The 27,629-nt window shown below is 34.0% G+C and overlaps 1 protein-coding gene across 1 annotated transcript; it reads left to right on the forward strand.

Annotated features, from left to right (window-relative positions):
• Positions 1–330: 330 nt before the first annotated feature.
• LOC105674982 (uncharacterized) lies at positions 331–27,180 on the forward strand. The gene is made up of 7 exons (XM_067348471.1): positions 331–344; positions 393–493; positions 931–1,008; positions 1,091–2,064; positions 24,148–24,373; positions 25,832–26,029; positions 26,270–27,180. Exons 1-7 carry the CDS (start codon positions 331–333, stop codon positions 26,467–26,469), a joined length of 1,791 nt encoding a protein of 596 aa, XP_067204572.1. The 3' UTR covers positions 26,470–27,180.
• The last annotated feature ends 449 nt before the right edge of the window (positions 27,181–27,629 follow it).

Consider the following 27,629-nt stretch of genomic DNA (forward strand, 5'->3'; position numbering starts at 1 on the left):
ATTATATTAAAGATAATAAAAAATGACACTGTGACACTTGTCTCGCGTTTATACTATAAGATATCTTATATACCATTTCTTCTCTTACTCTCATTATCCTTTTTTTCATTATTTGCTATACAGTGGAATTAAATAGCCAGAAGAAGCTGTTCTTTCCGAAGAGTATATACAAAATAAAAACAATTATTAAACATAGCTCTGATTTTGCTTTTTTTTTGCCCAAGTAACATTGTAAAGTTGAAATTTAACATAATTTTAGCCACCATTAATAGTTTATTTGCCACTAACATATAATTTTTAAATAACTAATTAATTCAATGAAAAGTACACATGCAGAATACTTTGTATAAAAAAACAGATTAAAAAGTACTAGACTTTTAACTATAAAACAGATTGCAGCGCCAGCATCGCTGGCGCTCCAGTCGACGCTATAAAGATGATTCTTGCGGCAGTCACAGCCGCTTCGTCGACGTGATCAGACGTTGTACAATCGGTATGTGAATACAAAAAACACGTGAATTTAAAAAAATGTAGAAAGAGTGCGACGAACACATATTCAGGATCATTTAAGGCGTCAGCATTTTAAAAACATTCAAAAAATTCAAATCAATCTCTTCTCGGAGAACAATGAACAATTTTGAGGAGGTCTTATCAAGATTGTTCGTTTATCTCTCGTATTCATAAAATTAATCTGGTATTTTTTTTTAATTAGGCCTTGAAGAGTCTCGTTTTTTCTACGCCATTTAAATTCATACGATCTTACCTTCTGTATTCACATACCTTTTGTATATGTCGTTGCGCTCTTTTTATAATATAACCTTTTCACACATTTCGTAACTCACGTAAGTGAGTCCTTACAAAAGTGGATCCGTCGCATTCGACGAGAAGCGCGCGAGGAAATGACTCGGATGGTGACTTATGTCTGAGTAGTGCTACCGGCCGTGGAGTACAAGTGTCTGACGGACAAGAACAAAAACAAGGAGGAGGACGATGTAGCAAGAGAAAATGGTAATTAGTTTTTGGAATCGGGTAGTGATAACACGTGTTGCCACTACCCGATTCCAAAAACTAATTAATAGGAGGAAAGCAGGACGAGGAAGAGGAGGAGGGACGAGAGGGGACAAACTGCATGTACGCAGGAGCTACAGACTGCTGCTGCTTGCATTATGCCTTCTGGCATGGCCCTCGCTGTGTTCGACTAGTCCTTCGGGTCATCTTGTTTCCACTTTTGCACAAAACCCGACTCTCTCGAACGCAAAAAGCCCCGTGCAACGAGAGAAGTCTAAGCCGTCGGACGCGTCATCAAGTCGTCAACCGGACGTTCAGAGTAGCGATCATGACGATTGTTCTCAGCAACCTGAAGCGCAAGGATCACAGCAGGAGAAGAACAGAAGAGCGGAAGAGCTGCAGCAAGAAGAGGAGAAAAAACCCGGTCACATCTATAAAGAATATCTCTGGGAGATGAACCAAATAAATCCCTGGTTGTCGGCGTGCGATCTGACGAGAAAAAATTCGGAGGAGTCTCACGGTAGTTGTGGTCCAGTGGACATATCAAAGCACTGCCCAAAACCATGCGCTGCAAAAACGTCGGATTATTTCTTCGAGGTAATCAAGAGTGCGGGGTTCAACAACACGAGAATGACAACGCAGACAAACGCTGACAACGGAAACGGGATGAAAAAGAGTGTACAGATGAATCGGTGTTCTTTTTACCTTGATAAATCGCACAAACAGTTGGGCAGTCCAACGGACATTTGTCAGAATGATTTCGGTAAAAATAGCGCGCACAGTTTTTCAACCACAAGGCAGAATCGATTTTGGTTTATAAAGGGGTTGCGTCTGCGGCACTGTTGCGAGCACGTGGTGGTCAACGCCCTGGCGACCGGCAAAGGTGGCCCGCTTGAGGATGTACTAAACGGTGATCTAAAATGCCGCACAGCATTGAAGAATCTATTATTCATCGACGATATGGCTTCGAGACTCTATTGCGAGTTTGAGGAGATAATGAGACGTTTTGACTGCCGTCAGACATACTCTGTTGTTCACACCTGCAACGATTGTAGGGTAAGCAATATTTACATCTATAATACATAAAGATGATTTTCTTAGATTTTTGAACGTAATTTGCTTTGTCAGCTTGAAGGACATTGCCTACTGTCGTAAATAAAAGTTAAATTAATTAATTTCATAAATTTAACAATTTATATCAAATTAAGAAATCTAGCCGTAGAAAATTTAATTAAATATTTTTTAAATATTTTTCTGAGGAAAAGTATTACACATAGGTATATGTTATTCGATCGGTTTTCCAGTTTTCGGTTTTCAATGTTTACTTGAAAATTTAAAAATTTACTAGTTCTGCTAATTTGGAGAAAAGCAATCGAAAATATATATTACGTATCATATATAAAAACAATTTTAAATAAAAATAAAATATTAATTAAACGATTAAGAGACAATAATTAAGCGAAGACACGCGTTACATAAGTTGCTTATTGATTGGAACAAAAGTGAAAATGTTTCATACGACATATCTCATTGTAAGCTTTGACGCAAACGAAATTGAAAATTCTCATAAACAGTTCCACTGTTTTCGACGATTTCACAGACACGATATTATTATTTTAATAGGAATATATCGTAGAAAAAATTTTATAACTATGAACGTATAGAGCTATTTTCATCTGATTTACACGCCATGAATGATTATCTTTACCGAAAAATCCTATGTAGATATACAAATCACATATTATGTACGCAAACGTATAATCTGATGTATTTTAAACTCTTTGAAAGTTTCAATCGCAAACGTTTCTAAACGAGTATAAATTTTTAAATATTTACTTGGAATCACGCAATTACGTTTTGCAAGGCAGGACGGAATGAATAAATCATTTATAATAATAATTGTCAGGATAATATAATAATAAGTTTATGCATATACATATATTGTATACATATATATTGTTGTGTTTGCGCTGAAAATGACATGTTATGGCATTAGCTGTTTTTCATATTCTATATATACATTAACAATTTATAATGTAATATATAATTTCCGAGTTATTTAATTTTATACGCGGACTTGGTGGATATTTCGGTCTTTGTGATGGAATTAATTTTTAAATGATGAGAATGGCAAGAATGTGTCTTACAATTAGAAAATGAGCAGCTTGTCGTCGTCGCCGTCGTTAAATGAGTTAAGGAACAAATGTTTTCCCCTTGTTCGATCGATGATGTTAGCGCATAAATTGCCGCTTAGTGATTGCCTGACCTGACTCATTCAGCAAGCGTCAAAACTATTTCCAATCGAGAGTATGTTCGTCCTCCGCTTTTCCATGTTGCTCGTGTTATCGTCGTTGATACCCGTGCACAAAAGCAGCAGAATTCGAACTCACAATGAACGGCAATACGAGCGTGCATTATTCGTTCAGGGTGATTTATGTCGTTCACGCGAGAATAATGTCTTGATTAGCAAACATTGTGCTTTATTATCTACAACACACAGGTCATAGCTTTCATTCCTCTTGTTGTAAATTATTTTCAAGAATTTGTACTTTTGTTGTTCGCGATTTTGCAACAGCAAATGAAATGGACTAGTTGCGCACTTATCTGTTTGGTTCTTGAATCACGCTTGATGAACTCAATGCGTCGTATTTTATACGAGATAAAATTATAGTAAAAAGCTGTACAGTTTTTATAAAACTGTACAGTTGGTATAATTAGATAAAAATGCATATGACATACATATGTGAAAAAGATACCTGATAAAAAAGGCCTGATAATTATGCACAAGGAATCAATCGTGCCGTTTCCGATGACATTGTTCACATTTTTACTGCACAATTTATTTACTTTTATCTTTCTACACGTTTAATATTGCTGTGTTATTCTAAAAACATAGTCAAAGTGTTAACGATATAGTAAATACGATATTTTTGTTTAATTCAATTTATTTGTTACGTGAAATTGAAACGTAGATTGATTTCATCAGTTTCGGGACGTTACACACAACGCTATTGCTAAATTGTATCGCGACGTGTGTGGAATGCAACCATGATGAACAAGTTCTCTAACAATCAGCACTAATGAGCGTTTCCAGCGGAAAAATGGCGGTTCTTAAAAGCAGATTTAATTTATCGTCAACGTTTCTTTTCTTTTCTCTTTCCTTGTCCCATTTTTTCTTTTCAAGTGAGATGATTCTATTTCTTATGATCGATGTGCCAAGTAAATTTGTCGAGAATTGCTTGTTGACGTTTCTGCAAAACACAGCTTGGCTAATGAAAAGAATTTCATCGTGTTAATTATTTATTGTGCTAGTTTTGATATGAATGGAATATTTACTGCTATATTGCAAGAATTATTATTGATTTAATTTTAACAGAGTGTCAAAATTGGCGAAAAATGGCATGATTATAATTAGTAATAAAGACGTATCATCTTCGATGAATATTTGCAGAGCTATTCAATATCTTATTAATTTTATAGTACTTGCTATTTGTAAATTTTTTAATTATTTAAATAAATATTTTAATGCAAATAAAATCCGGAAGAATTAATAAGAAGGTTCATACTTTTCGATCTTTTATGGTTCTGAGAGAAATTAAAGATTATTTAAAACTTGTTTTATGTAGCAAAAAAAACATGAATTTTGGACTTGATTGCAATTGTCATAACAATTTCACGCTCTTTTGATTACGAAATTATTCTCTGCATTGTGAATCGGACTATTTCAATGGGATAAATTCGCAAGCTAAAGTTTAGCGCGTCGACGAAACTTCTCTTATGCGAAAATTGCTATCACACTATTTGCATACGGAAATTGATTCGTAGCAGGATAAACCCACCTACTTTTTCTTGCTTTTACAGTTCCTTAAATATTTCTAATTTTGTAGACAATTTTGCTATCTTATCAAGAATCTTTACTATTTTATGACAAACATTTGATATTCCATAAAGTACGTTCCATATAATAATGTTATAAAATAATAGACATATTTTATGGTTGATAATTGAACAATTAAAAAGAATTTGTGCAATACACACAATCGTATTATAAACGCTGTAAACAGTACTGTTTATTTCACACAGCTGGCGATTGTAAATATTATGAAATATTGACGTTTAACAATTTTATGTGACATAAAAAAGAAAAACTAAAATATTGTCATTTTACGTTCAACATTTCTTACGTTCAATGATTCAGGATTTTGCATAATTCTTTTCGTTTTTAATTTGATAATGAGGATACTTTTGTTAAAAGGTACAGAAAATACGCGTTACATTTAGGACAGGGCATTATTCATTTGAATTGAGGTATTATGAGAAGTGTTATGTTATTGATATTGTCATCATTGGGAATATCCATTGAATTTCCATTGAAATGAGAGAGAGAGAGAGAGAGAGAGAGAGAGAGAGAGAGAGAGAGAGAGAGAGAGAGAGAGAGAGAGAGAGAGAGAGAGAGAGAGAGAGAGAGAGAGAGAGAGAGAGAGAGAGAGAGAGAGAGAGAGAGAGAGAGAGAGAGAGAGAGAGAGAGAGAGAGAGAGAGAGAGAGAGAGAGAGAGAGAGAGAGAGAGAGAGAGAGAGAGAGAGAGAGAGAGAGAGAGAGAGAGAGAGAGAGAGAGAGAGAGAGAGAGAGAGAGAGAGAGAGAGAGAGAGAGAGAGAGAGAGAGATGTGTGTATGCAATTGCAGTCTGTCGTATGCAGATGCCAACCACTTCCCTCTCGCGTATATGATCGAGATGTGATCCGAATATTATGATCCGTATATCTATAGATATACATGTAGCACGTATGCAAAGATGCTCACACGATCTTTTTTCCTATATATTTTTTTAAAAAATATAAGGATTTAATGTGTCAGTTTCAATACGAATATTGTTAATAGAATTGCGAATGGATTTTCACAAATAATAAATTGATAATGGTAATAATAATACGATATATAAATCTCACACATGTCACAATAATTCTTCAACTCTTTTTACACATACAAATTTTTAAATATCAGTACACACGGTTATAACTGTAAAGTTAATTAAAAACTTTTATCGAGAAGTTAACGTTATAATATGTCGTTCATGATGAATTACCGTTCAAAATATTTAATAAATGGGTAAGAATATATACGGATCACGTATATGCACGTGCGCGTGCTCATCGCAGAGAGAAAGAGAGAAAGAGAGAGAGAGAGAGAGAGGCTGTATATTGTCGCTGAATGCAAATTCCGGCAAATTTCTTCTCTCGAAGATTGTACGTGCCACGACGCGTAAGTGAATCCGTGGAAAAGACATCCTGGAAATCATTGCCAAAATGTTCTAGTACGCGATTGTATATGGACATACATGCAGTTGCGGCCTGTCGCACACAGGCGGCGGATCATTTCTCATTTTCCTGTGTTATGTATGAATGTATGCATGTATGCATGTATGCACGCGTCCATTCCTCGCTCAGGATTGGTTTTCGAAGAGTGCAAGGGAGAGAACACTCTAAATATTTGGCAACGAGTTGCAGCTACGGATATGATCCCAGTGTGTTATTATCATTACCTCGATAAAACCCCGATGTTCTTTTAGGGCCAACTAGCCCAAAGCCAAAACTATTTGTTTAAACTATCAGGAACTCTAGAACTATTGAAAATATAGTCAGAACTCTTAATTATTTGTGAGTTTTCGCGAAATGATACGCCCGCTTCACACACACAGATTCTTCCTTTAGAATGTGCAATGGAACGAGATGCAAATGTAGAAAAATAAAAATGAAAGAATGCACTTAATGAGAAATTGTTCTTCCCTAAACGGAGCCGCGCTAAAAATAAATAATTAATTGCACGATATCTCTCGAGATAATATTTAGAATAGCAAGAGGCGAGAAACACATCGACAAGGAACAACAAGACTACAAGGGATATTAAGCGCATCGAACGTTTCGTGAATAAATGTTATATGATCACGAAATAGTCTCGAGAGACACTAATAAGCGATAATCACCGGAGAGATTAAACGCCTCAATAACTAACCCACCAGCGCGCTTCATCAAACGTTAATCCTTCCGAAAACCACCGATGTAGTTAATCTACTTATCTATTTAGCGAATGTACATTTTTACAATAAATATAGAATAATTGATATCACATTCTGTAATATTTTGAGATATATTATTATCTTAAAAAGACAGGACGTTTTTAAGACGTCTTTTTATATGTTTTATATATAATATAATATATGTACGACATGTTATATTATATGTGTAATATATGTTAGTATTAAAAAAGATCTATCACCAATTTTATATTTTTCTACTTAATTTATGCCAAAATTACGCACCTCCAGGACCTTCAAACTTCGTGGATTCTTTGAAAAATGCAGTTACAGATACAGTTTTTGTGATTACAAATTTTTTTGCTTTTTAAAGACAGATTGGTGTTTACGACGAGGCGTCGCACAGTGGGGCCAAACGACATTTTGTGTTTCAAAAAAGGCTACAGTCTCGAAATGTTAACCGATTTCGATGCTTTTTTTTTAAATAAAAGCTAACAAAATTTGCAATAATTTTGTGGAGATAGATTTTTGTTTCCTGTTTTTTTTTTTTTATTAAATTACACATAAAAAAATTAAATTTGTAAAATATAATGACTGAACAGTAAGTAACTCTTCAACAGTGAATATTTTCTGTAACTTAACATCGGGCACTGATATAGTTGAAATTAAACATTCAAATCTTGATTTAGGAACCATAAAATTTGACATAACTTCACAAAATGTCACCTTAACAAATAAAATTGATATGATAAAAATAATATAAAATTTTAATAAATTAGTAAATTAGTGAATTAATTAAAAGTAACACTAAATAAACATTTCGAGACTGTAGCCTTTTTTGAAACACAAAATGTCGTTTGGCCCCACTGTGCGTCGACTCGTCGGCGCTAGCGAACGACACATGCTACGCACTGTTGGGCAGCCCAACAGTGATGCGATATCTACTACCGGACTCGCGGCTCTCGTGCTCCAACACAAGTAAGAAGCGCTTACGTCACGCGTCTGTGTGCGCTCGGCCGTTCGGCTATAGAGAGAGAGCGGACGTCTCTGTCTTGCTACCATCGAGCCGACGTAAACACATTGCGGACGGCTAATGCTCAGAAACAAGCGCTTTTAATCGAGTAAGGCGAGTGCCTAGCGGATTCGAAGTCCCGTATTCGAGACTTGATTTTCGCAACTTTTTTTTTTTCTTTTTTCCAAATTTGTTTCTAACAGTGTAAGTTAGTTAATAATGTTTTTTTGGCTAAAAAATATTATTTCGTATATTAATAATATATTTGCATATGTTAAACTAATAACTAATTATTTTAAAAAGAATACTAATTTTCTATTATAAATAGAAAAATGAAGTTATTTTACAACATACATATTGCAACAAAGTGCAATTTAACATGTGCAATTATTGTTAATAAATATAAAATAATATTTTTTAGCCAAAAGCATTATCTAATGATTCACTTGATGGTACAGTGCTAGAAACAAATATCGAAAAAGAAAAAAAAATGTTACAAAAGCAGTTTTCAAATACAAGATTTTCAATATTCCTGCCACTCGCCTTAATCGATTAGCCACGCTTGCTTCTTAACATTTATCTCTATCGAAAGATTACACACCTGGAAAATTTTTAACTATTTATTTTAAATTACTGCATATTAGCAAAAGTTACTGTACTGTGGAGATTAGTGGAGAAACGGTAACATACAATGCAGTCAAATACATCTTACAAATGCAGTCAAATAGATTGAAGATTTATTGCACTCTTGTTAGCATGTTAAAGTATGTGTAGCGTATTATTAGTTCATTAGTAATTTTAAGTGTTATTAATAGTGGTCTTCCACACCACCTTTGAGGTTCCACTAACTAGGCGCGTTCGATTTTTCTTAAGTGGACCGTCGCCTGGAGCCCTATCGTACCACTTTTTTAAAATTGAAATTCAAGATAAAAGTAATTATTATTGTTTTGATGTTGATGGACCATCATCTGCAATATGTAACGTTATATTTTTTTTTATTTTCCCAAGACTACTGGCGTACAGTGTCTTTGCCGACATCAAAGACAAATGCCTCTCATTAATGTCCATATTTAGCACTGTTTCCTTACGCGATTTTAATGCTGATTTTAAAACACAAAGAGCGTTAACATTGGTGACCGAAAGTTTGTTGCGTTTTTTGGTTTTTAAATCAGATAAAACTGAAAACATCCTTTCAGGATCTGCATTAGAATTAGGCAGTGTTTGAATAGCATTCACCAAAGATTTCATATTAAGATATTTTATAGTGTTGTTACTTCGTAAAATTTTTTTCCACATATCATCAAAATTTAAATTAGAAAAATTTATTTTGTCTGTCTCAGTAAAATCTTCATGTAATTTCAACCATTCTTCCCGCAAACCGTTTTCGTCAAATCCGCCTATAGTTTTGGCAATAAAAGAAACATCGTTAAATGATATCTCTCTATCATTATCTGATAAAGCTACATTTGCTTCTAAAACTGTCAATGTGGACAAAAATTTTCTTTCATTTTTATTTTTCTACATTTGCATCTCGTTCCATTGCACATTCTAAAAGAAGAATCTGTGTGTGTGAAGCGGGCGTATCATTTCGCGAAAACTCACAAATAATTAAGAGTTCTGACTATATTTTCAATAGTTCTAGAGTTCCTGATAGTTTAAACAAATAGTTTTGGCCATTAAACCAACGAAAATGCCTCAGGACAAACTGAGACGCCAACTTCACGCAGCGTCTCACTTTGTCCTACGACATTTTGCTTACCAATAATTGTTGGAAATTAAAAGATTTATAGTTCTACAAGAGTTCTAAGAAGAGTTCTGCCTTCTAAAAGCAAAAAAATATCAATAAAGATAAAATAAGAACAAGCGAATCCTTATATCTATAGATATACAGATGAGATGCCGGCCTATTTTCAAGAGTTTTGTTTATTCCAAATCAGTTTTCGAATAGTTCTAGACATACACAATGCCTTTCCAAGGAGTTCTGATAGTTACAACAATTAGAACTTTTTTTAAAAAATTATTTTGCCCAAAAAGCGTATTTTTTCAGGTATAAAGGTGAGACGCTAGTCGATTTTCAAGAGTTCTGTTTATTCCAACTTAGCTCTCGGATAGTTCTGGGCATGTACAATGTCTTTCCAAGGAGTTCTGATAGTTACAACAATTAGAACTTTTTTTAAAAAATTATTTTGCCCAAAAAACGTAATTTTTCAGGTATAAAAGTGAGACGCTGGTCGATTTTCAAGAGTTCTGTTTATTCCAACTTAGCTCTCGTATAGTTCTGGGCATGCACAATGCCTTTCCAAAAAGTTCTGATAGTTACAACAATTAGAAATTTAAAAAAAAATTATTTTGTTTGAATAACGTATCTTTTCGAGTATAAAGGTGAGACGCTGGTCGAATTTCGATAGTTCTATCGATTTTAAATGACATTTTGCGTCAGGCTGTACTCACTTTTCATTTCTATGAAGAGTTCTATGCGTTATTAGAATGTTAATTAAATAAATTAGATCTTTTGAAGCGCTGGACGTATAAATACCGAGCTATCGAGGTGAAACGTTGATTGTTTTTCTACAACGTCATGGATTAAAAAATTTTTATTTTACTGTGTAAGTATATTGTTTTAAATGTCCACGCCGTGATTCTGGATTATGCTAAGAACAAGATAAGTACATTTAAAACAATACACTTTCACACAATGAAATAAAAATTTCAAAATCCATGACGTAGAATAATGATCAGTCTCATTTTGATAGCTCAATATATATACGTCCAGCGTCTCGAGAGATCTAATTTGTTTAATCAACATTCTAATAACTTTTACGCATAGAACTCTTCGTAGAAATAAAAAGTCATTACAAACTGACACGAAATGTCACTTGAAATCGATAGAATTATCGACATACAACCAGCGTCTCACCTTTATACTCGAAAAAATGCGTTTTTAGGCAAAATAATTAAAAAAAAAAAATCAGTCTCACCTCGATAGCTCAATATATATACGTCCAGCGTTTCGAGAGATCTAACTTGTTTAATTAACATTTTAATAACTTTTACGCATAGAACTTTTCGTAGAAATAAAAAGTCATTACAAACTGACACGAAATGTCACTTGAAATCGATAGAATAATCGACATACGACCAGCGTCTGACCTTTATACTCGAAAAAATACGTTTTTCAGCCAAAATAATTTTTTAAAAAAAGGTTAGTTTCACCTCGATAGCTCAATACATATACGTCCAGCGTCTCGAGAGACCTAACTTGTTTAATCAACATTCTAATAACTTTTACGCATAAAACTCTTCGTAGAAATAAAAAGTGATTAAAATGTTGATTAAACAAATTAGATTACGAAATGTCACTTGAAATGTCACACGAAATGTCACTTGAAATGGATAGAATTATCGACATACAACCAGCGTCTGACCTTTATACTCGAAAAAATACGTTTTTCAGCCAAAATAATTTTTTAAAAAAAGGTCAGTCTCACCTCGATAGCTCAATATATATACGTCCAGCGTCTCGAAAGACCTAACTTGTTTAATCAACATTCTAATAACTTTTACGCATAGAACTTTTCGTAGAAATAAAAAGTCATTACAAACTGACACGAAATGTCACTTGAAATCGATAGAATTATCGACATACGACCAGCGTCTGACCTTTATACTCGAAAAAATACGTTTTTCAGGCAAAATAATTTTTTAAAAAAAGGTCGAATTGTTGTAACCATCAGAACTCTTTGGAAAGACATTGTGCATGCCCAAAACTATACGAGAGCTAAGTTGGAATAAACAGAACTCTTGAAAATAGGCCGGCGTCTCATCTGCATATCTATAGATATAAGGATTTGCTTGTTCTTATTTTATCTTTATTGATATTTTTTTGCTTTTAGAAGGCAGAACTCTTCTTAGAACTCTTGTAGAACTATAAATCTTTTAATTTCCAACAATTATTGGTAAGCAAAATGTCGTAGGACAAAGTGAGACGCTGCGTGAAGTTGGCGTCTCAGTTTGTCCTGAGGCATTTTCATTGGTTTAATGGCCAGAACTATTTGTTTAAACTATCAGGAACTCTAGAACTATTGAAAATAAAGTCAGAACTCGTAATTATTTGTGAGTTTCCGCGAAATGATGACGCCAGCTTCACACACACAAAGAATCTTTCACATAATTTTCACGGTTATATATGTACATTCCAGACGATAAAAACGGATGGTTACTGTCGTTTAATATTTTTATCCTTTTTATATTACTGTTACATTTACGGATTAACTAATGAAATGTAACTTTTACGTTTATCGACGTGGAAATGCATTTTGTATAAATGCTCTCGCTCTTGAACGGTGTAGTCTCTCCGGATAAAAACAAAATTTGAGAGAAAATCAGGTGGCCGAGTCTTATGGTTAATTGAATTTTTAATTAAAAATTCGTAAATTTGTAACTTATAATGCTTTTCTGTTTATTATAACTTTTTGCATGTTGCTTATTCCATTTTTTACCATTTTTTTTTTAACAATAATTATTTCATAACTGTTAATTTTTACTCGAATTTGCCATCTGCGTATTTGCAATAAGTGACTTGCGAGCGTACAAAGAGCTACAATTTATATCGTGCATTTAAGAAGCGGCCTTTTAGCGAAACAGGACGACGGTCTCTCGTTAGCGATATTAATGCATAATTAGCGTGCCATTTGTCAGCCTTCTCGTCGGCGTGGAAGCATGACAACGCGGTTGATTGCAAATTGCTCGCCGATCTGGCGTTTGTTGTGCATTTTGTTCCGTTGCTTCTAATTGTACGCGACGCGAGTGTGTAATGAGCGCCAGAACACGCTGTGATAAAAGTTAATGTAACGTCGTGATTACTTCGACCTAGAAATATCAAAACAGCTGGTATTTCGATCTGCAAATTCCGATACTCGCCCACGTCTGCTTAACTCCAGCAATTTTATTCATCTTTGAAATTTGATAGTGCCGATTTACATAATTGTTATTATGGATATTTTTGTAACTTATATGCATTTATATTAATATGCATTAGATATTCAATAGCTTTAAAAGCTTTGAGTTTATTTTTGTGAAATTAACTCTATTGAAACAAAGGTAAAGTAAAACCACATTTTAAAAACGATAAATTTTATTAATGTTTTAATTTAAAAATTCTATATTTTATTAGACAATTATTGTTAATGGCAATATAACTTTTTTATGATTCTATTACAGCAATCAGAGTACATAATTTATGTTAATTGCGAAAAATTCTAAGTCTTGCGAGTGCTGCTTTAATTTTTTTTCTTTTTTCTCGAAAATAAATCTCTCATAAATTTTGCTTCAGTTCGCAATCCCATGTTACTTTTGGAATATCTCGGCAGTTTGATGCTCATAAATCAAAGATGAATTGAGGGTAAAGTTAATACAGACGAAATTTGATATTAATTCAGCAAGGGGTGAGTCGAGATAAAAGTTGCAAAAAAATGGAAAATCTTATAAATGTAGGTATATCGCGTGCGTATCTTGAACGTATTAATAATACGATTTTATTCATAAATTTATCCAAAAATTATAACGCCGCGGTTTGACTAATGGATTATTTTGTCACGGTTTGTGCCTTAAAATTTGTGTGTTTTCTGCCAAGAATATATGAATATGATACCAACAAATTATAAAATCTTTATAAGAAAAAAAGAAACAAAAGATAACATGAAAAAATATAATCAGAAGTTAATCAAATAGAGATATAAATAAAATAAAAATAGGAAATAGTAAAAAGGAAGAACCTTTTATCTTGATTATTTCACTACGTCAGAAAAATTCTGCATATGTAAATTTTTCACAAATTTACTCGAAAAGAGATCTCGCAGCAGAAGATAATGATAAAGCAAAACTTTAGTGTGTACTAGTGAAATATATCATCTAAAAATAGATCTAAAAATCTAAAAATAGATTTTTGACCAAAATTCATTAACGAGTCAACAAGAATTTAGACGACAATATTTTTCTCTCGCTCTTCGTCTTCCCGCATGGTGAGTGATCTTCGGTATTGTGTGCAATAAAGTGTGCGCCATAAAACGTGTTGTCGATAAAATATAGTCGCGTCACGACATAAAAAAATATACGGAAAACAAATTGTCTCTCTTTAATATAACCGGTACGCACGTTTCGAAGAGGAGCAAACCAGAGAAGATCCATCGAAAAACAGCCATCAATCATATTGTAACGTTGTCATAATTTTCGAACTTTTTTCTATATTCTTTTACCCTTTTTCTAAGTTTTACCCTTTTTTACATTTCTAAGGTGTTTTTCGAATATTGTCTTTTAGATTCGGTTTGTTACAGAATACTCCTATTTTTGTTCTTTTTAAGTTGATGGATGTCGGTTTTGCAATTTTAACGAAACAGCGAATGATCATTATTAAAATTGTGTCCAATAAACATTACATTTAGCAGCGCATTTGTTCTAATCTCTATGAATAAATTTATTTTAAAAATATTTTAACAAATTTAATTATAATAATCGGCTAGGATTAACAAAGTTCAGTGGTTTCCTATTGAATATGCAGTTGTAGCAATTATAGTTTTGCTGCAAAAGCAAAGTGCTTCTTTCCACATATAAATATATTTTAAATATATTTAATTTTAATATATCCATAAATTATATAAGTAGAACGGATTTATTATATAGAGAAAATAGTCACAAGAAGGACGACATTATTGTGAATTATATAGCTCAATCATGATTATAAATTTCATTCACATGCAGATCCGTGCGCGGATCCGGGCGGGACAGACCCATTTTAAATGTCGTGGTCTCACGTCCTTCCCTCTTTGTCAAGCCGAAGTTTTTCTTTGGTCGCATCGACACCCGAAAATTTGCGAGGACATGCGACAGTTTGGAACAGTTCGAGCGTTGCCACCGCAGCATTAATCAGCCGATACATTCCCATGGAGACGAATTAATTAACGAGATTGACGTCGACGAGAGAACGGAAGAGAGAGGATCATAATGAGCGAGAGCTAGTCCAGGTACCGGGCCATTGCAATATCCCACCAAGGGTCGCATGAAGAGGGGCGTTGGCGGGAATGGAAGGGAGAGGGTGGCGGCGGTGGTGGCGGTGGTGGCGGCGGCGGCGGCGGCGGCGGCGGCGGCGGCGGCGGCGGCGGCGGCGGCGACGACGACGACGGGATGCTGGTAGTGGATTGAAAGGGACCAGGACGATGGAATTGGGGTGGCTAGGGTGGAGTAGTGGCGGCAGGGTGAAATAGGTTGGGACGGCGGGCGCGCGGAGAGGGGCGATGTGGAAGTCGGTTGGGTAGGATGCGAGGTGCGATCAATAGCGAGATTGCCCTCGCTCGGTCGCTACTCGACGCCAATATAGGGCCGTTATAGACACACGTAGAGCCGTTACGATTGCAGATCTACACGGGTACTACACGCGCGCGGGGGAGAGGAGAGAGAGAGAGCACAGAGGGGACGGGAATGTAGACAGAACGGGATAGCGGCGGCGGCGGGACGGAGGCGACCGCGAGTTTAACTGCACCATCGCGTTCATAAGGCGCCTAGAAAAGTTTGCAGCTTCCGGCGTGCGGACCGGCGATGGCAATAACTGGAGCGTGTGGCTATCTGAATCCCCGTACTCTCTCTTTTCGCGGAAGCGGGGATAGACGAGGCGATTTTATGCGCTGTTTCTTTTAATCTTAATATCGCACCGGCTAAGATTCGCGCGTTATCCGCTTAGCATTATCAGCCGTAACTTCATGGAACATCTAAAGTTTAAGAAATCGGAAAATTAACTGATTTTGCTCATTTTATTTTTATCTAGACACACTTTATATCCATTTCTATTTATCTTAATTCTAAGTCTATATTAATGTTGAATTTTATCGCGATTGAGACATCTGGAATATGTTACGATATCACTAAATTAATGTCTTATTATGCCAGAAAGCTTTTCGCTAAATTGAACTTTTTACCAGTTTGAAAGGAGTCTTGTGAAGAGCTATCTAATTATGGATGCCATTTTTTTTTATAATAAAGAAAGAACATATTTTGCAACCGAAAACTTAATGGTCGCTGAAGATTGCATTTAATAAGACGTAGATTATAAAACGTTTTATTCGCTCAGCATGATACAATTCCGTACAGAATATGATCACGCGGAAATTAATTGCATATTATATGTTCGCCGTCTGACATGATTGAGCGATAATTAGAAAAATGAATGTAACAATTGAACATGTCAGTTTTGTTCTAGACAACAGAAAAGAAACGAATATTAAGAACTGAATGAGTTACAACAAAAAGATGAAATTTGCTAAAATTATTTGCATTTTCATTCATTTGGTCGTATTCATCCGAGATTTCAAGACGACGAAAAAAATTTTAGAACGTGTTAATGTATTACGTATTCTTAAGTATTCCGAGAAAGAAGAGAAGATAATTTTTGATTGTCGGCTTTAAACCACTACTTTTTCGATGTTCTATTTATATCACCAGCGTACATCACCATCACCACGCTAACCACTCTATTGAATATGCTTACGTGTTTACACGTGCGTACGAGTATATATATATATATGAGTGCATGTTAACGCAGATAAATGCTATTTAAGGAAACATACAGTGTCGAGATACCATCAATACTTCATCTCCGTCGATACGCAGCCACCTCCTATGGTGGTTTCGAGCTTCATTATTAAGATTGCTTATATTTTACGGCGGGTGTTCGTCTTGCTTGTCACGTGCGCAGCTTATATAGACAGAAGAATATAAGACCGTGGTTCTTCTCGTCGAGAAATTTCAACAAAAGTAAATGATAAATAAAGTAATTCACCGCAGTAATAAATTTTCAATTAAAGCTTATAATTTTAGAAAACTTTATTGTAAATTGTTGTAAACAATTTTAATGATGTTATATTTTAACAATATAACCGGTGATTTAATCGTTCAATTCAATTTCACAAAATATTGTTTGCTATATTTGAAATGAAAATGCTATTTATAGTTGTTTTAATGAAAGACAACGATTGTTCGATAAATTTTTATTTTGGCGAAGAACCTTCAAGGCTGAGAGAATTGCAGTAACTGGAGAATTTATTACCGAGCTTCTCTCTGCCAAATCGGAGCGATTTATCATTGTTATATTCATTTATATGGAATTTTTCAAACGCATCGAAATTAAGTTGATAACATCGAATAATACCGATAATGTTGCGTAAGAGATCACTCGTGTGTAATCGTTCTAAATTGATCGGACACTATAATAGAAGCGTGGCTCGCGTAAATTATAATTAAAACAATAATTAACTGTCGGTGCATTTAAATCCAGCCAGCTATTTGCGTGTGTCTAAACACATTGCGAGCAGATAGCGTATCTCATATGAAATTAATGTAAACATTGCGAATATAGCTGACCGTGAAACAAACAGCTCTATTCAAGGTGGATACACATTTAGATTGATTTAATCTCGTAGGCAGATTTAGTATGCAGTACCATAAAATTTTCTTTCTTCGTTGTCCGCTGTATTTTTGTACCGTTTTTAGAATCTCATTTACACACTAGATTTCTCGATGACCCGTAGTCTTTCTTTCCAAGTTGAAAAATTTAGACAGTAATTTTTAATTAGTTGGAAGAGATAATTTTTTCATAATATTCTTTTATACTTATCACATTCAAAATAAGTTTGATTGACTTGGAAAACAAAAAAGTCAGTACATACATACAATTTATAAATTCTTGCAATGCTGCTCAGAGAGATAACAGGAGGAAATAAATGGTGCTTTATTTATAAATGTGTGTGTGAATATTCATTATACATAATGAAATGAATTCTTTGACTTATTTCGAAAATCGGAAACATTTTATTCATCTATTCACAAGCATGTTTGTATTCTACACAAGTATGCGATATTTCAATAGGAAGTTTAAAGAAGTTCCGCCGTATATCTGTTATTAAGAATGTTAAGGAACAAACAAAAGAAAAAATTAGAGCTTTATAAGTGGCGACCGCTCGACGTCAGGCTCGGTTGTTTGCAGCAACCAATGCTGGGGGCTGCGGGACATTGCACAGCTAGAACTTCGAGGGTCGAGGAGGCTACTCAAAACTTAAAACAAGTGCAAAAACTTCTGCTGTGCAAGCCGCCTCTGTGCAGTGGAAAAACGAGGAAAATAAAGGCCGAACGAAGCTAACAATTCTTTATCTTTTTTCGTTTGCGTTTTATCTGAAAGATAAAACGATGTATTTTTTTAACAAATGTTTTTACACATTCGCATATGCTATATCCAAGTGTCTAGTTCGGGACTCGATATTAGACAATAGGGAGGGACTTTTTTCTCGCGCGTTTATAGGCGCGAAGGCCGAAAGAATTGGGCCGAAGCGAGAGCTCCATGGTCCCTGATATTGATCCGTATTCCATTCGCGTGGAACTCGTCCTCTCTCCGGAGCAGCTTTTCTCCTACTCTCTCTCTTACTCACTCACTCACTCTCTCTCTCTCTCTCTCTCTCTCTCTCTCTCTCTCTCTCTCTCTCTCTCTGTTTTTTGCTCTGTCTCTTCTCTATCCCTCTGTAGGCTGTCTCTTGTCCACCCCGACGAGGTGGCGGCCCTCACTCTCGGGGCCTCCTCCATGTCGAGGGGCAGCAATCTCTTCCCGAGCTTAAGAGAGAAGAGAGAACCATCAACACGATGCTTCCGCTGTCACCTACCTCTTGTGTTCTTGAAGAAAAAGTGAGACCACGTGGAAAGTTAGCTTCTGATAGCAGAATGGTTACATAAAAACTTGATGAAAGTGACGGCTTGGTAGAAGAAGGAAAGGACAAAAGACGCAAAGAAGATGCGTATACATGTAGAAGGGAAAAGTTGCTGCTCGAGATTTTTCATATACAGTTTCTTTCGTTTGCGTTTGACTAGACAAGTTCTCTAATTAACTGTTTTTTATCTATAATTTTTTGAGTATATTTTTTTAACATATACAATATTTCTTACTTATTTTTAATGCAATGTGTAAAAAATGCGATAAAAATTAAACCGTCCGAAATCCAACCAGAAATATCGTTGTGTGAGAAGGATCTGCGCGAACACACTAATTTTCATTAATGTCGCGCTTTTTTTGTTGGTGGAAGAATATCCGTGTCTCTGCTGCTTGCAATTAGCTTAATTTAGCCGCATAGGACCGCATGGGAAAAAAATTCAACGGAAAAGGAGACAGATACATGTCCGTCGCAAATTCGATGAAGTGTATACGTCTGGCTTGTTGTACCGCGCAAAAGCGTAAACAATGTCGACACGTCGGTGTGCAGTAGAGAACCCGTCGATCAATACGGTGAAATAAAATAAAAAAAACTTTTAATGTGATATATTTCTCTGCACGGCGCACCCTTTTTCACGCCTTTCTCCCTTCTCCGTCTTTTCTGCCTTATATCTCTGTCGGCTGTTGAATCTTCGATCGATCTTCTTTTGCCTCTCATAACTTCTCGAGCATTTACTATCGCGCACAAAACATCTTTCGGGTATACGCGATACTGCGCTACGTTTAATTAAATTTGCACAGAAATGCTATAGTTTTTAATTATATCGCAATGAATTAGCGACATTAGTATGAAGACAAGACATAATAAACAATTTATTATTTGTGCTTTTTGTATATTTTTGTTGATTAAGATAGAAAAGAATATTAGAACAGAATAATATAAACTTTTAGTTGATATAATAATTCTACTAATTAGAAGGTCGATCGAGTTTATTATTAAAAGTTTAATTGATTCCGTATAATCTGTGTATGTCGTGCTAACATGTAAATTGTCTTTGACTGAATATGTAGTATAAAGTGTTATGAGAGACGTGCGAATATGTGCGAGTTCCAAAGTAATTGAATATGTCTGAAACTCCGTAAGTTTCCATGAGTTGAACAAGTTTGTCATGAAGGGAAATCATGGTTCGCCTAAGTGCAACAACCACAAGAAAACGACGATAGTGGTTGGAAGTCATTGGAAAGTCATCAGGGCCACTGTGGAAAACTTTGCCGAAAGATTTGCATCTCTATAGAAGCCCTGTCGACGTGGTATAGATTTTTTGTGATAACTCTCTTAAGATTATGCGTTAGGCTTGTTAAACCTTTGGAAATTTTTATTATCAACACATAATACATATGAATAATTTTATCTGTTAATTTGGTTTTATTTCAAGTCAAAATACATTTAAATAATTAAAAAATACTAAGGAACACTTTTCAGACGCACAAAAGCAATTTTCAAATCGCTAAAATTCGATAAAAAATCATTGCAGACAAAAAATTAAAAAAGTATTTTAATGCTCGATTTTTATACTTTTACATGCTTTAGATTGTTTTTGAAAATTTTTTATTTTTACACTTCTAAGCCGTAAAAAAACAGAAAAGAATATTGTTTTGTTTTTTAAAATCGCTTACGTTCAACACTTTGTTGTAGCTCGATAAAAACTTTTTTTCGTAAAATTTATAACAAGTTCAAAAGCTACAACATTTTACCTATAAAACGCGTTTTTTTAAATTTTGCGACGATTTTTTTAGCCGAGTTACACGACTTTGAAACTAAACCTGTTTTTTTACGTCAGTGCTACTGCCGATGGTAAACATTATTTTTCACAAAGTGTAGAGTTGGTTTTGGTAGAATTGATGAAATATTGTAGTTTTTGCATTTATCATACATTTTTTTATTTAGCCGCAAAGTGTAGAAAGTACTTGTTTTTTTATCGAGCTTAGAAGTGTAAAGATACAAAATTTTTAGAAAACGGCCTAAAGCACGTAAAAATACAAGTTTCAAGCTTTAAAATACTTTGTAAATTTTTTTTCTACAATGACTTTTTGCCGAGTAACAGCGGTTCGAAAACTAGTCAATTTTAAGCGTCTGAACGTCTCGACGCAAAAGGTGCGGCCGACTGGCTGAGTGCGCGCCATTATTACGCACGACCGCCGTATTAATGGAGCGCATTCAGTCAGTCGGCCGTTTAGTCTGCCGCACTATTCTGCGCGTCGAGTCGTTTATAATTTAACAATTTTCAACCGCAACTCGGCGAAATATCATCGTAGACAAAAAATTCAAAAAGCATTTTAAAGCTTGAAACTTGTACTTTAGGCCGTTTTCTAAAAATTTGTTTATCTTTACACTTTTAAACTCGACAAAAAGATATATAATTTTAAGAATAAAATATGTTCCTTTTTGAGCTTAGAAATGTAAAGATAAAAACAATTTGCAAAAAATTGGTTTAAAGTACGTGAAAGTACAAACTTCCAGCTTCAAAATGGTTTTCTAGTTTTTTATCTGTGATGATTTTTTGCCGAGTTTTAGTGGTTTAAAATTTGCTTGATCTTGAGCGTCTGAAAAGCGTTTCTTGTAGAGTAGCTTTAATAGTGGTTTTGATAAATTAATTAATATTACTTTAGAATATTAATTATAATCTTCATGATGCTTACATAGCATGAATTTTACTTTTAGAAACAAAATAACATCGAAATTTGGGCTTGTCGCTTTAATGACGTCCGCCTCTTTTTACGCTCTTTTACCACAAGCAATCAGTGATATAGATCGATGTCTTATGAAACTACCGATCGATTTACTGATAAGACGATTCGAGAGAATGGACGGGTAGCAGAAACCTCCTGTGGGAGCAATGGACGAAGCTTATACGGTTTTATGAACCTCAAACGCGTGCTGCAATAAAAATTAGGAACTATCGTTTTTGAATCGTATCAAAGATATCTTGTGAAAAATTTGTTCGACGCAAGGAGTAACTTCTTTCTCTGTGTGGAATTCCACAAGAATATCGGGGGCAATTGCTATCCTATGGGAATAATAACAATACTACGATCGATTGACCGAATTCGAAGACTGTAGCAATTGCTTCAAGCTGTCCGCAATGGCATCAAAATTTCAATCGCGTATTCAGACTAATTGTCGGTCGTGGATTTGCTTAACTATTTGCGCGCCGTGCTCCATTCTAAGCGCTCCTAAATTCAAGTAAGTTAATCTGTAATACGTATTTAGTCACACTTTTTCCGATGTGTATCAACGTTGATAAAGTTTCAATAGAATTCTAAGCATTCCAAGCCCAATTTTATAATTTACAAAAATTTTATTTAAAAATATTGACCAATTACGACTTGTCACGACTTATCTTACATCTTATTTTATGCCGGTTAACATTCTGATTTTTAATCCGCTTGTTTTCTTTTTCAATGAAATAAATTGTCTTTTGCAATTTTGAATAATGTCTTCTTTTATTACTCTAATGATACATGACGTACGATAAAATAAAAAATCATTCGTATTTAATTCCGTGCGATACGAAGTACATAAAATCAGGCAACGTGGAAGTATTTTTCATCTAAGGGGGCAAAATTTATAAAGGGGATACATAATACATTTATAATATGTATATGTATATGTATGTAACTCCATTCGAACACCATATAATAGGCCACTCAATGGGTAGTATAAATGTACGAAAAATATGCATAGATTTTTTGTTCTAATTAACTTAATGCGAATTTTCTTTGTTATATAGTGTACTTTAATTGAACGAGTAAATAGTTAAAAAAAAGAGGAAAAAGAAAAGAAAAATAACCCATTTTCCACCTTTGATGTAAATATTTGATGATTAATATTTTTGGTCATGAAATATCTGAAGAAAACAGAAAAATTCAGAGGGGCGTAGCCCTCCCTGAGTTATCTCTGGGTGGGCGGTCGCCCCCTCTGCCCCCCCCCCTGGTTCCGCGGCGCCTGCATAAAATGTAATTATTTTGTAAAAGTATAGTGCAGCTTAGTAAAGCTGTTTGTGAGTGTGAGTTATTAAGTTCAGTTATAAGTGCAAGACACGGCAAACTGTAAAGGGTTAAGTTTCTAAGATCGGTGTGATACGATCAAAATGAGCTCAGCGTTCGGTTGACTAGTTGGTTCGCAATATCCAATAATCGATATAATACCTTGTCAAGACGTGAAAACCGGAATTTCCCCCCACTGAAGTCTATTATACAGTCGAAAATATAGATAATGTAATTATACGGTCTTACCGGAAACGACGCCAGGGATTTTAACGCCGTCGGTCTCGTATCGCATTCGTGCTTAAAAACATAAAAACAATTTAATCATAATTTCTTTAATCACACTTACATAAAAAAATACTGCAAATTTACAAAAGAAAGATTCACAAATTTACTACAATTGTAGTAATCAGATAAGAATCTCGATTATCGAAATGAATCGTTTCCTCAGATTTGAACCGTTTGTTCTGTAGACATAAAAATTTTTGATGTACGCATTAGAGCGCGATAAAAGCCAGCGAAGTGTAGATCACACGTTTTTTCTCAGCCTCTTTGTCTCGCGCGTCCATTTTCTTTTGTGTACACAAAAATGACACTTGCCAGCTGATGTCTTCCGGGTAATTGTTTTCTTAACGACTGGGGTGGCTTTATCGAGCTTCCAGTCAGCTGCAGAAGTGTATGTCACATATAGCACAAGTTTCGTGTTAACAGGGCAATAAATTAATTGAATATCTGACAGAAGTAGTAACTTTATCGTTAGTTTACTCATTTTCCGCTTCCTTATTCAATGCTTTGTAATATCATAGCTTTCGGTTGCACTCATTACATCCTGAATGACAGCAAAAAGCTAAACGCAAAAAAGTTCTTTAGAAACATTTTTTTCTCTTTCTCATACATAATATATAAAACTTTTTAAAAGTTTACTTTTGTAATTATATATAAATCGCTGTTTTATATAATTTTATACCGTTTTATATTTGTTTAGCTAATAATTCAGCATCCATAGAATTTCACATCATACATGGAAGACTTTTATAAAAACAGACGAAAATTTTAATTTTATTTTAAATAAAATAAATATTTATTAATACAATATTATATATATATATATTATGTGTAAAAGATTTGTATAAAATTTGTATAAAATTAAAAATGTTTTTACAAAAATAAAAATATATATTTATTAGGTCATAATTATTTAATTGATTCTCTTTTTTTCATGCGTTTCTTTAATAAACAATTAAAACGTGTACATTGAGCCGTAGAAAAATTGATTGATTGATGGGACATAATGTTACTGATTGCAGGAAGCATATAGGAAATGGATGTGCAGCTCTCTTGTGCCTCACTTTGTTTATAAAGAAACAAACGAGCAAGCAACAACTCCAAAAGACAATTGGACTGCTAGCAGACTGAGGCCTTGTCGATCTGTCTGCTACGCTGTGGAGCAACGTTGTCCTTATTTACTTCCGACCGATCGCGCTCCTGGACTCTCCACGCAGTACGCTGGTGAACCCACTTTTCTTTGTGGAGGTAAGCAAAAAAAAACCCGATCATAAAAAAAAGAGTGATAACACTTAGATCCACATTGAAAGTCACAAGTCACTCTTTTATACTTTAACGTACATTTTATCAAGTTGACAAGAATTCATTCTCCATATCATATACTGGTCTATCAGAAAATATCATAGATGACAAATTTATGGAGGTATGTTGGTTTCCCAGATCTTTGTCTCTTCTTTTTTTTCTATATGTTATTTTTTCGATCTTCCTAATTGATGTAATTAATTTTAAGAAATCACACGGTGACGCTCAATTTATAAAAAGATGGACCGATGAATTTAATGGAAAAGAATCAAATACAATAACGGAAATAAAGCACACAATAGATTTCAATAGAAAAACTAGAATATTATAAATTTTAAATTAAATCTGTAAACAATTGCGACGATCAAATAATTGTAATGTAACACACTGAAGATGACAATATTCCGAATGGTCGAAACGTTTGTGTAAATACAATATTATTAATAAATGAAAAGGAGCAATTACCACCTGGCTCGGCTCGTAATAGCTTTTATTTTATAGTATTATAAAAAAACATCAAAATTTTTATGTTTTTTTTTTATTTTTTAATATGTGCATTGACTCTACAAGATCCCTTTGATATCATTCTGATTTTAATTCAACAGCATTCATTATTGTTTTTCTGTAATGATGGGCAGAAACATTTATTTTTCTCGTTGTTTATCTGAATCTTTTTCAATAAATTTACGAATAAAATGTGAAAACAAAATTTTAAAATAATATTCTACGTATACGTATCGTTATGAGACAAAAAATAAAATATCAAAAAAATACACGTATAAAAGAATTGTAAAAATACAAAATATAATAAGATAGAGAATAAAATTTTATTTATCAAATATTTTGTATTATTTGTAATAATATATAGAAATTTAAATCAACAGATATAATAGCTAAATTGGCGTACTGCTAATGATTTGTAACGTTTGATACGATTGTTAATTGGTTGCGAAGTCATTTTTTAAAAAACAATTTGAAATTAATTGACTTATTAATTTTTAAATTAATTAAAAATTTGTAAAATTGCAATTGTGTTAAAAAATCTTTATCTGTAATCAATTAGATACAAACTCTCTTAGCGGTATCATTGGAAATAATAATAAATACGCGCACATATAGAAATTATTGTTTATCGAACTCTTCACAAAATTGCGCTGAACTACTTTGCTGTATTTTTATGCAATGTTATGCGACAAAATGAACAAATTTTCATAGTTCGCATTTCACATACATAAAATTTATCTTTCCAAATGACCAAAAATTAAATATGATAATTCATGAAAATGCATGTTTTCCAAAAACTTATTAATGGTATTTTATACTTTAATAAAATTTTTTTGAAAGAAGAGCAACAAACAGTTTGCATCCATCCGTATGTGTCACTGAAAAATATAATGATTTCAGATCCGGAGATCCCAGAGACCGGTGAACAGGCTAGAAAGTCGATCATTGCCAGTCCCGGTGAGTGCTGTTACTATTCATGTGTCGAGGACGATCCAAAAGCGGGTCTCTGCGACAATTGTACAGAGGCGTGGAAACATGACAGGATCAACGATTTTCCAACAGCACCTCATTGCGATCCTCCAAAATCTGCTTCTACTGGTAGGTTCGACATGAACCGCTACATGAACCGCATTTGTTTCAAAATTAGCGATTATTATCATTATTATTATCAAAATTCTATTATGGATATGTGAGTATAAAATTTGTCTTTGATTGACACATCAAAATTCAAGTGCTTTCAACTTTTGACATTGCGAAAATAGAGAACACCAAATTCATTTCTGTTATTAATGAGTTAATTCAGTTTTCGTCTAAATGAATAATCGTTTCTTTTTCTAGATGCGCCGGTTTTACAGACGGTCGACAGTACTACCGCTTCTACATCATCCACCTTGGCTCCGCCAACTACAACCGTCGACCAGGACACGTTGTTCTGCGGCAATGGTCGAATTGGGCGCGTCAACACGTCCATGTCCTTTTCAAATTCACCGACCATTTTATATATCTATATGGTGTTACTTTTAACATTACTTATTTAACATAAAGACATTTATAAATTGATGTGTGTGTGTGTGTGTGCGTGCGCGCGCGCGCGCGCGTGTGTTATACCATGTGTGTGTGTGTGTGTACGCGCGCGCGGATGTTATACCAATGTGTTGATTCACCGAGAAGGATCTGAAGAATTGCAATAGATGTTTTCTTATAGATCAGTAATCTAACTGCCTGACTTGCCAGTCGAACGGGCAGCTGTTTTGCCTGAAAACAAATCAACGATTAGAAGAATTCATTTCTTATTACTCTGTTTACATCAGATGCCTATATGACGGTCCCTTTTTCGATAAAGAAACTTAATTCTTATCACTAAGGCCGGAACCATATTGTGTGCTGTTTTAAGGGACTAGAAACGAAGATAAAGGTATTAAAATAAAAAAGAGTTCATTGACACTTAACAATATTTAAGACATAGAAAAATTATTAAGTATTATATATAGTACATATATTAATTATTCTTAACTATTAAATATGTCTAGTGTGGGTGTGTTTGTGTTTATGTTTGTGGAAGAGAATTAATATTAATAATCGTAAACAATAAGATTAATATATATAAAAAGAGTATATGTAATATATGTAATATATGTAATTTATATGTAATATATGTAATATATATGTAATATATGTAATATACATTATAAGTATAAAGTCCAGAAAAATAATGATAAAAATAAATCATTTCTTTTAAAGTAATAGAAGACTTGATTTGACACGGCTAAAACCCAATTCTCTGATCTCAGCTTCTCCGATTTATCTCTTTCCATTTTTCGTGGCCGTCAAAATCCCGGATAATTGCGATATACCTGTCTCCGTAAAAGTCTTCAGAAACAACCTCTTTCCTTCAAATTATGCGGCAACCTCGTAACTGCTTTTTGTCCTTGAGACTGCATTTAAGAAAAAAAATAGAAAAAATTATTATTAGTTTTAGAAATTCAAGGACGACACTTTGAACATTTTCTGTAAAATAAAAAAATAATAAAAAGTATTTGCAGTAACCATCAAGTCATATTACTTATATGTAAAAGTTAATAAATTGGATAAAAAGTCTGAAAACCGTTTATTATTTGTCTAAACGTCATATTCGTTGAATTTGTTTTACAATAATATTATCTACAACTTTTATTATAGAACAGAAATTGATTTCCAT

The sequence above is a fragment of the Linepithema humile genome, chromosome 1 (assembly GCF_040581485.1).
Source record: "Linepithema humile isolate Giens D197 chromosome 1, Lhum_UNIL_v1.0, whole genome shotgun sequence".
Classification (NCBI taxonomy): domain Eukaryota; kingdom Metazoa; phylum Arthropoda; class Insecta; order Hymenoptera; family Formicidae; genus Linepithema; species Linepithema humile.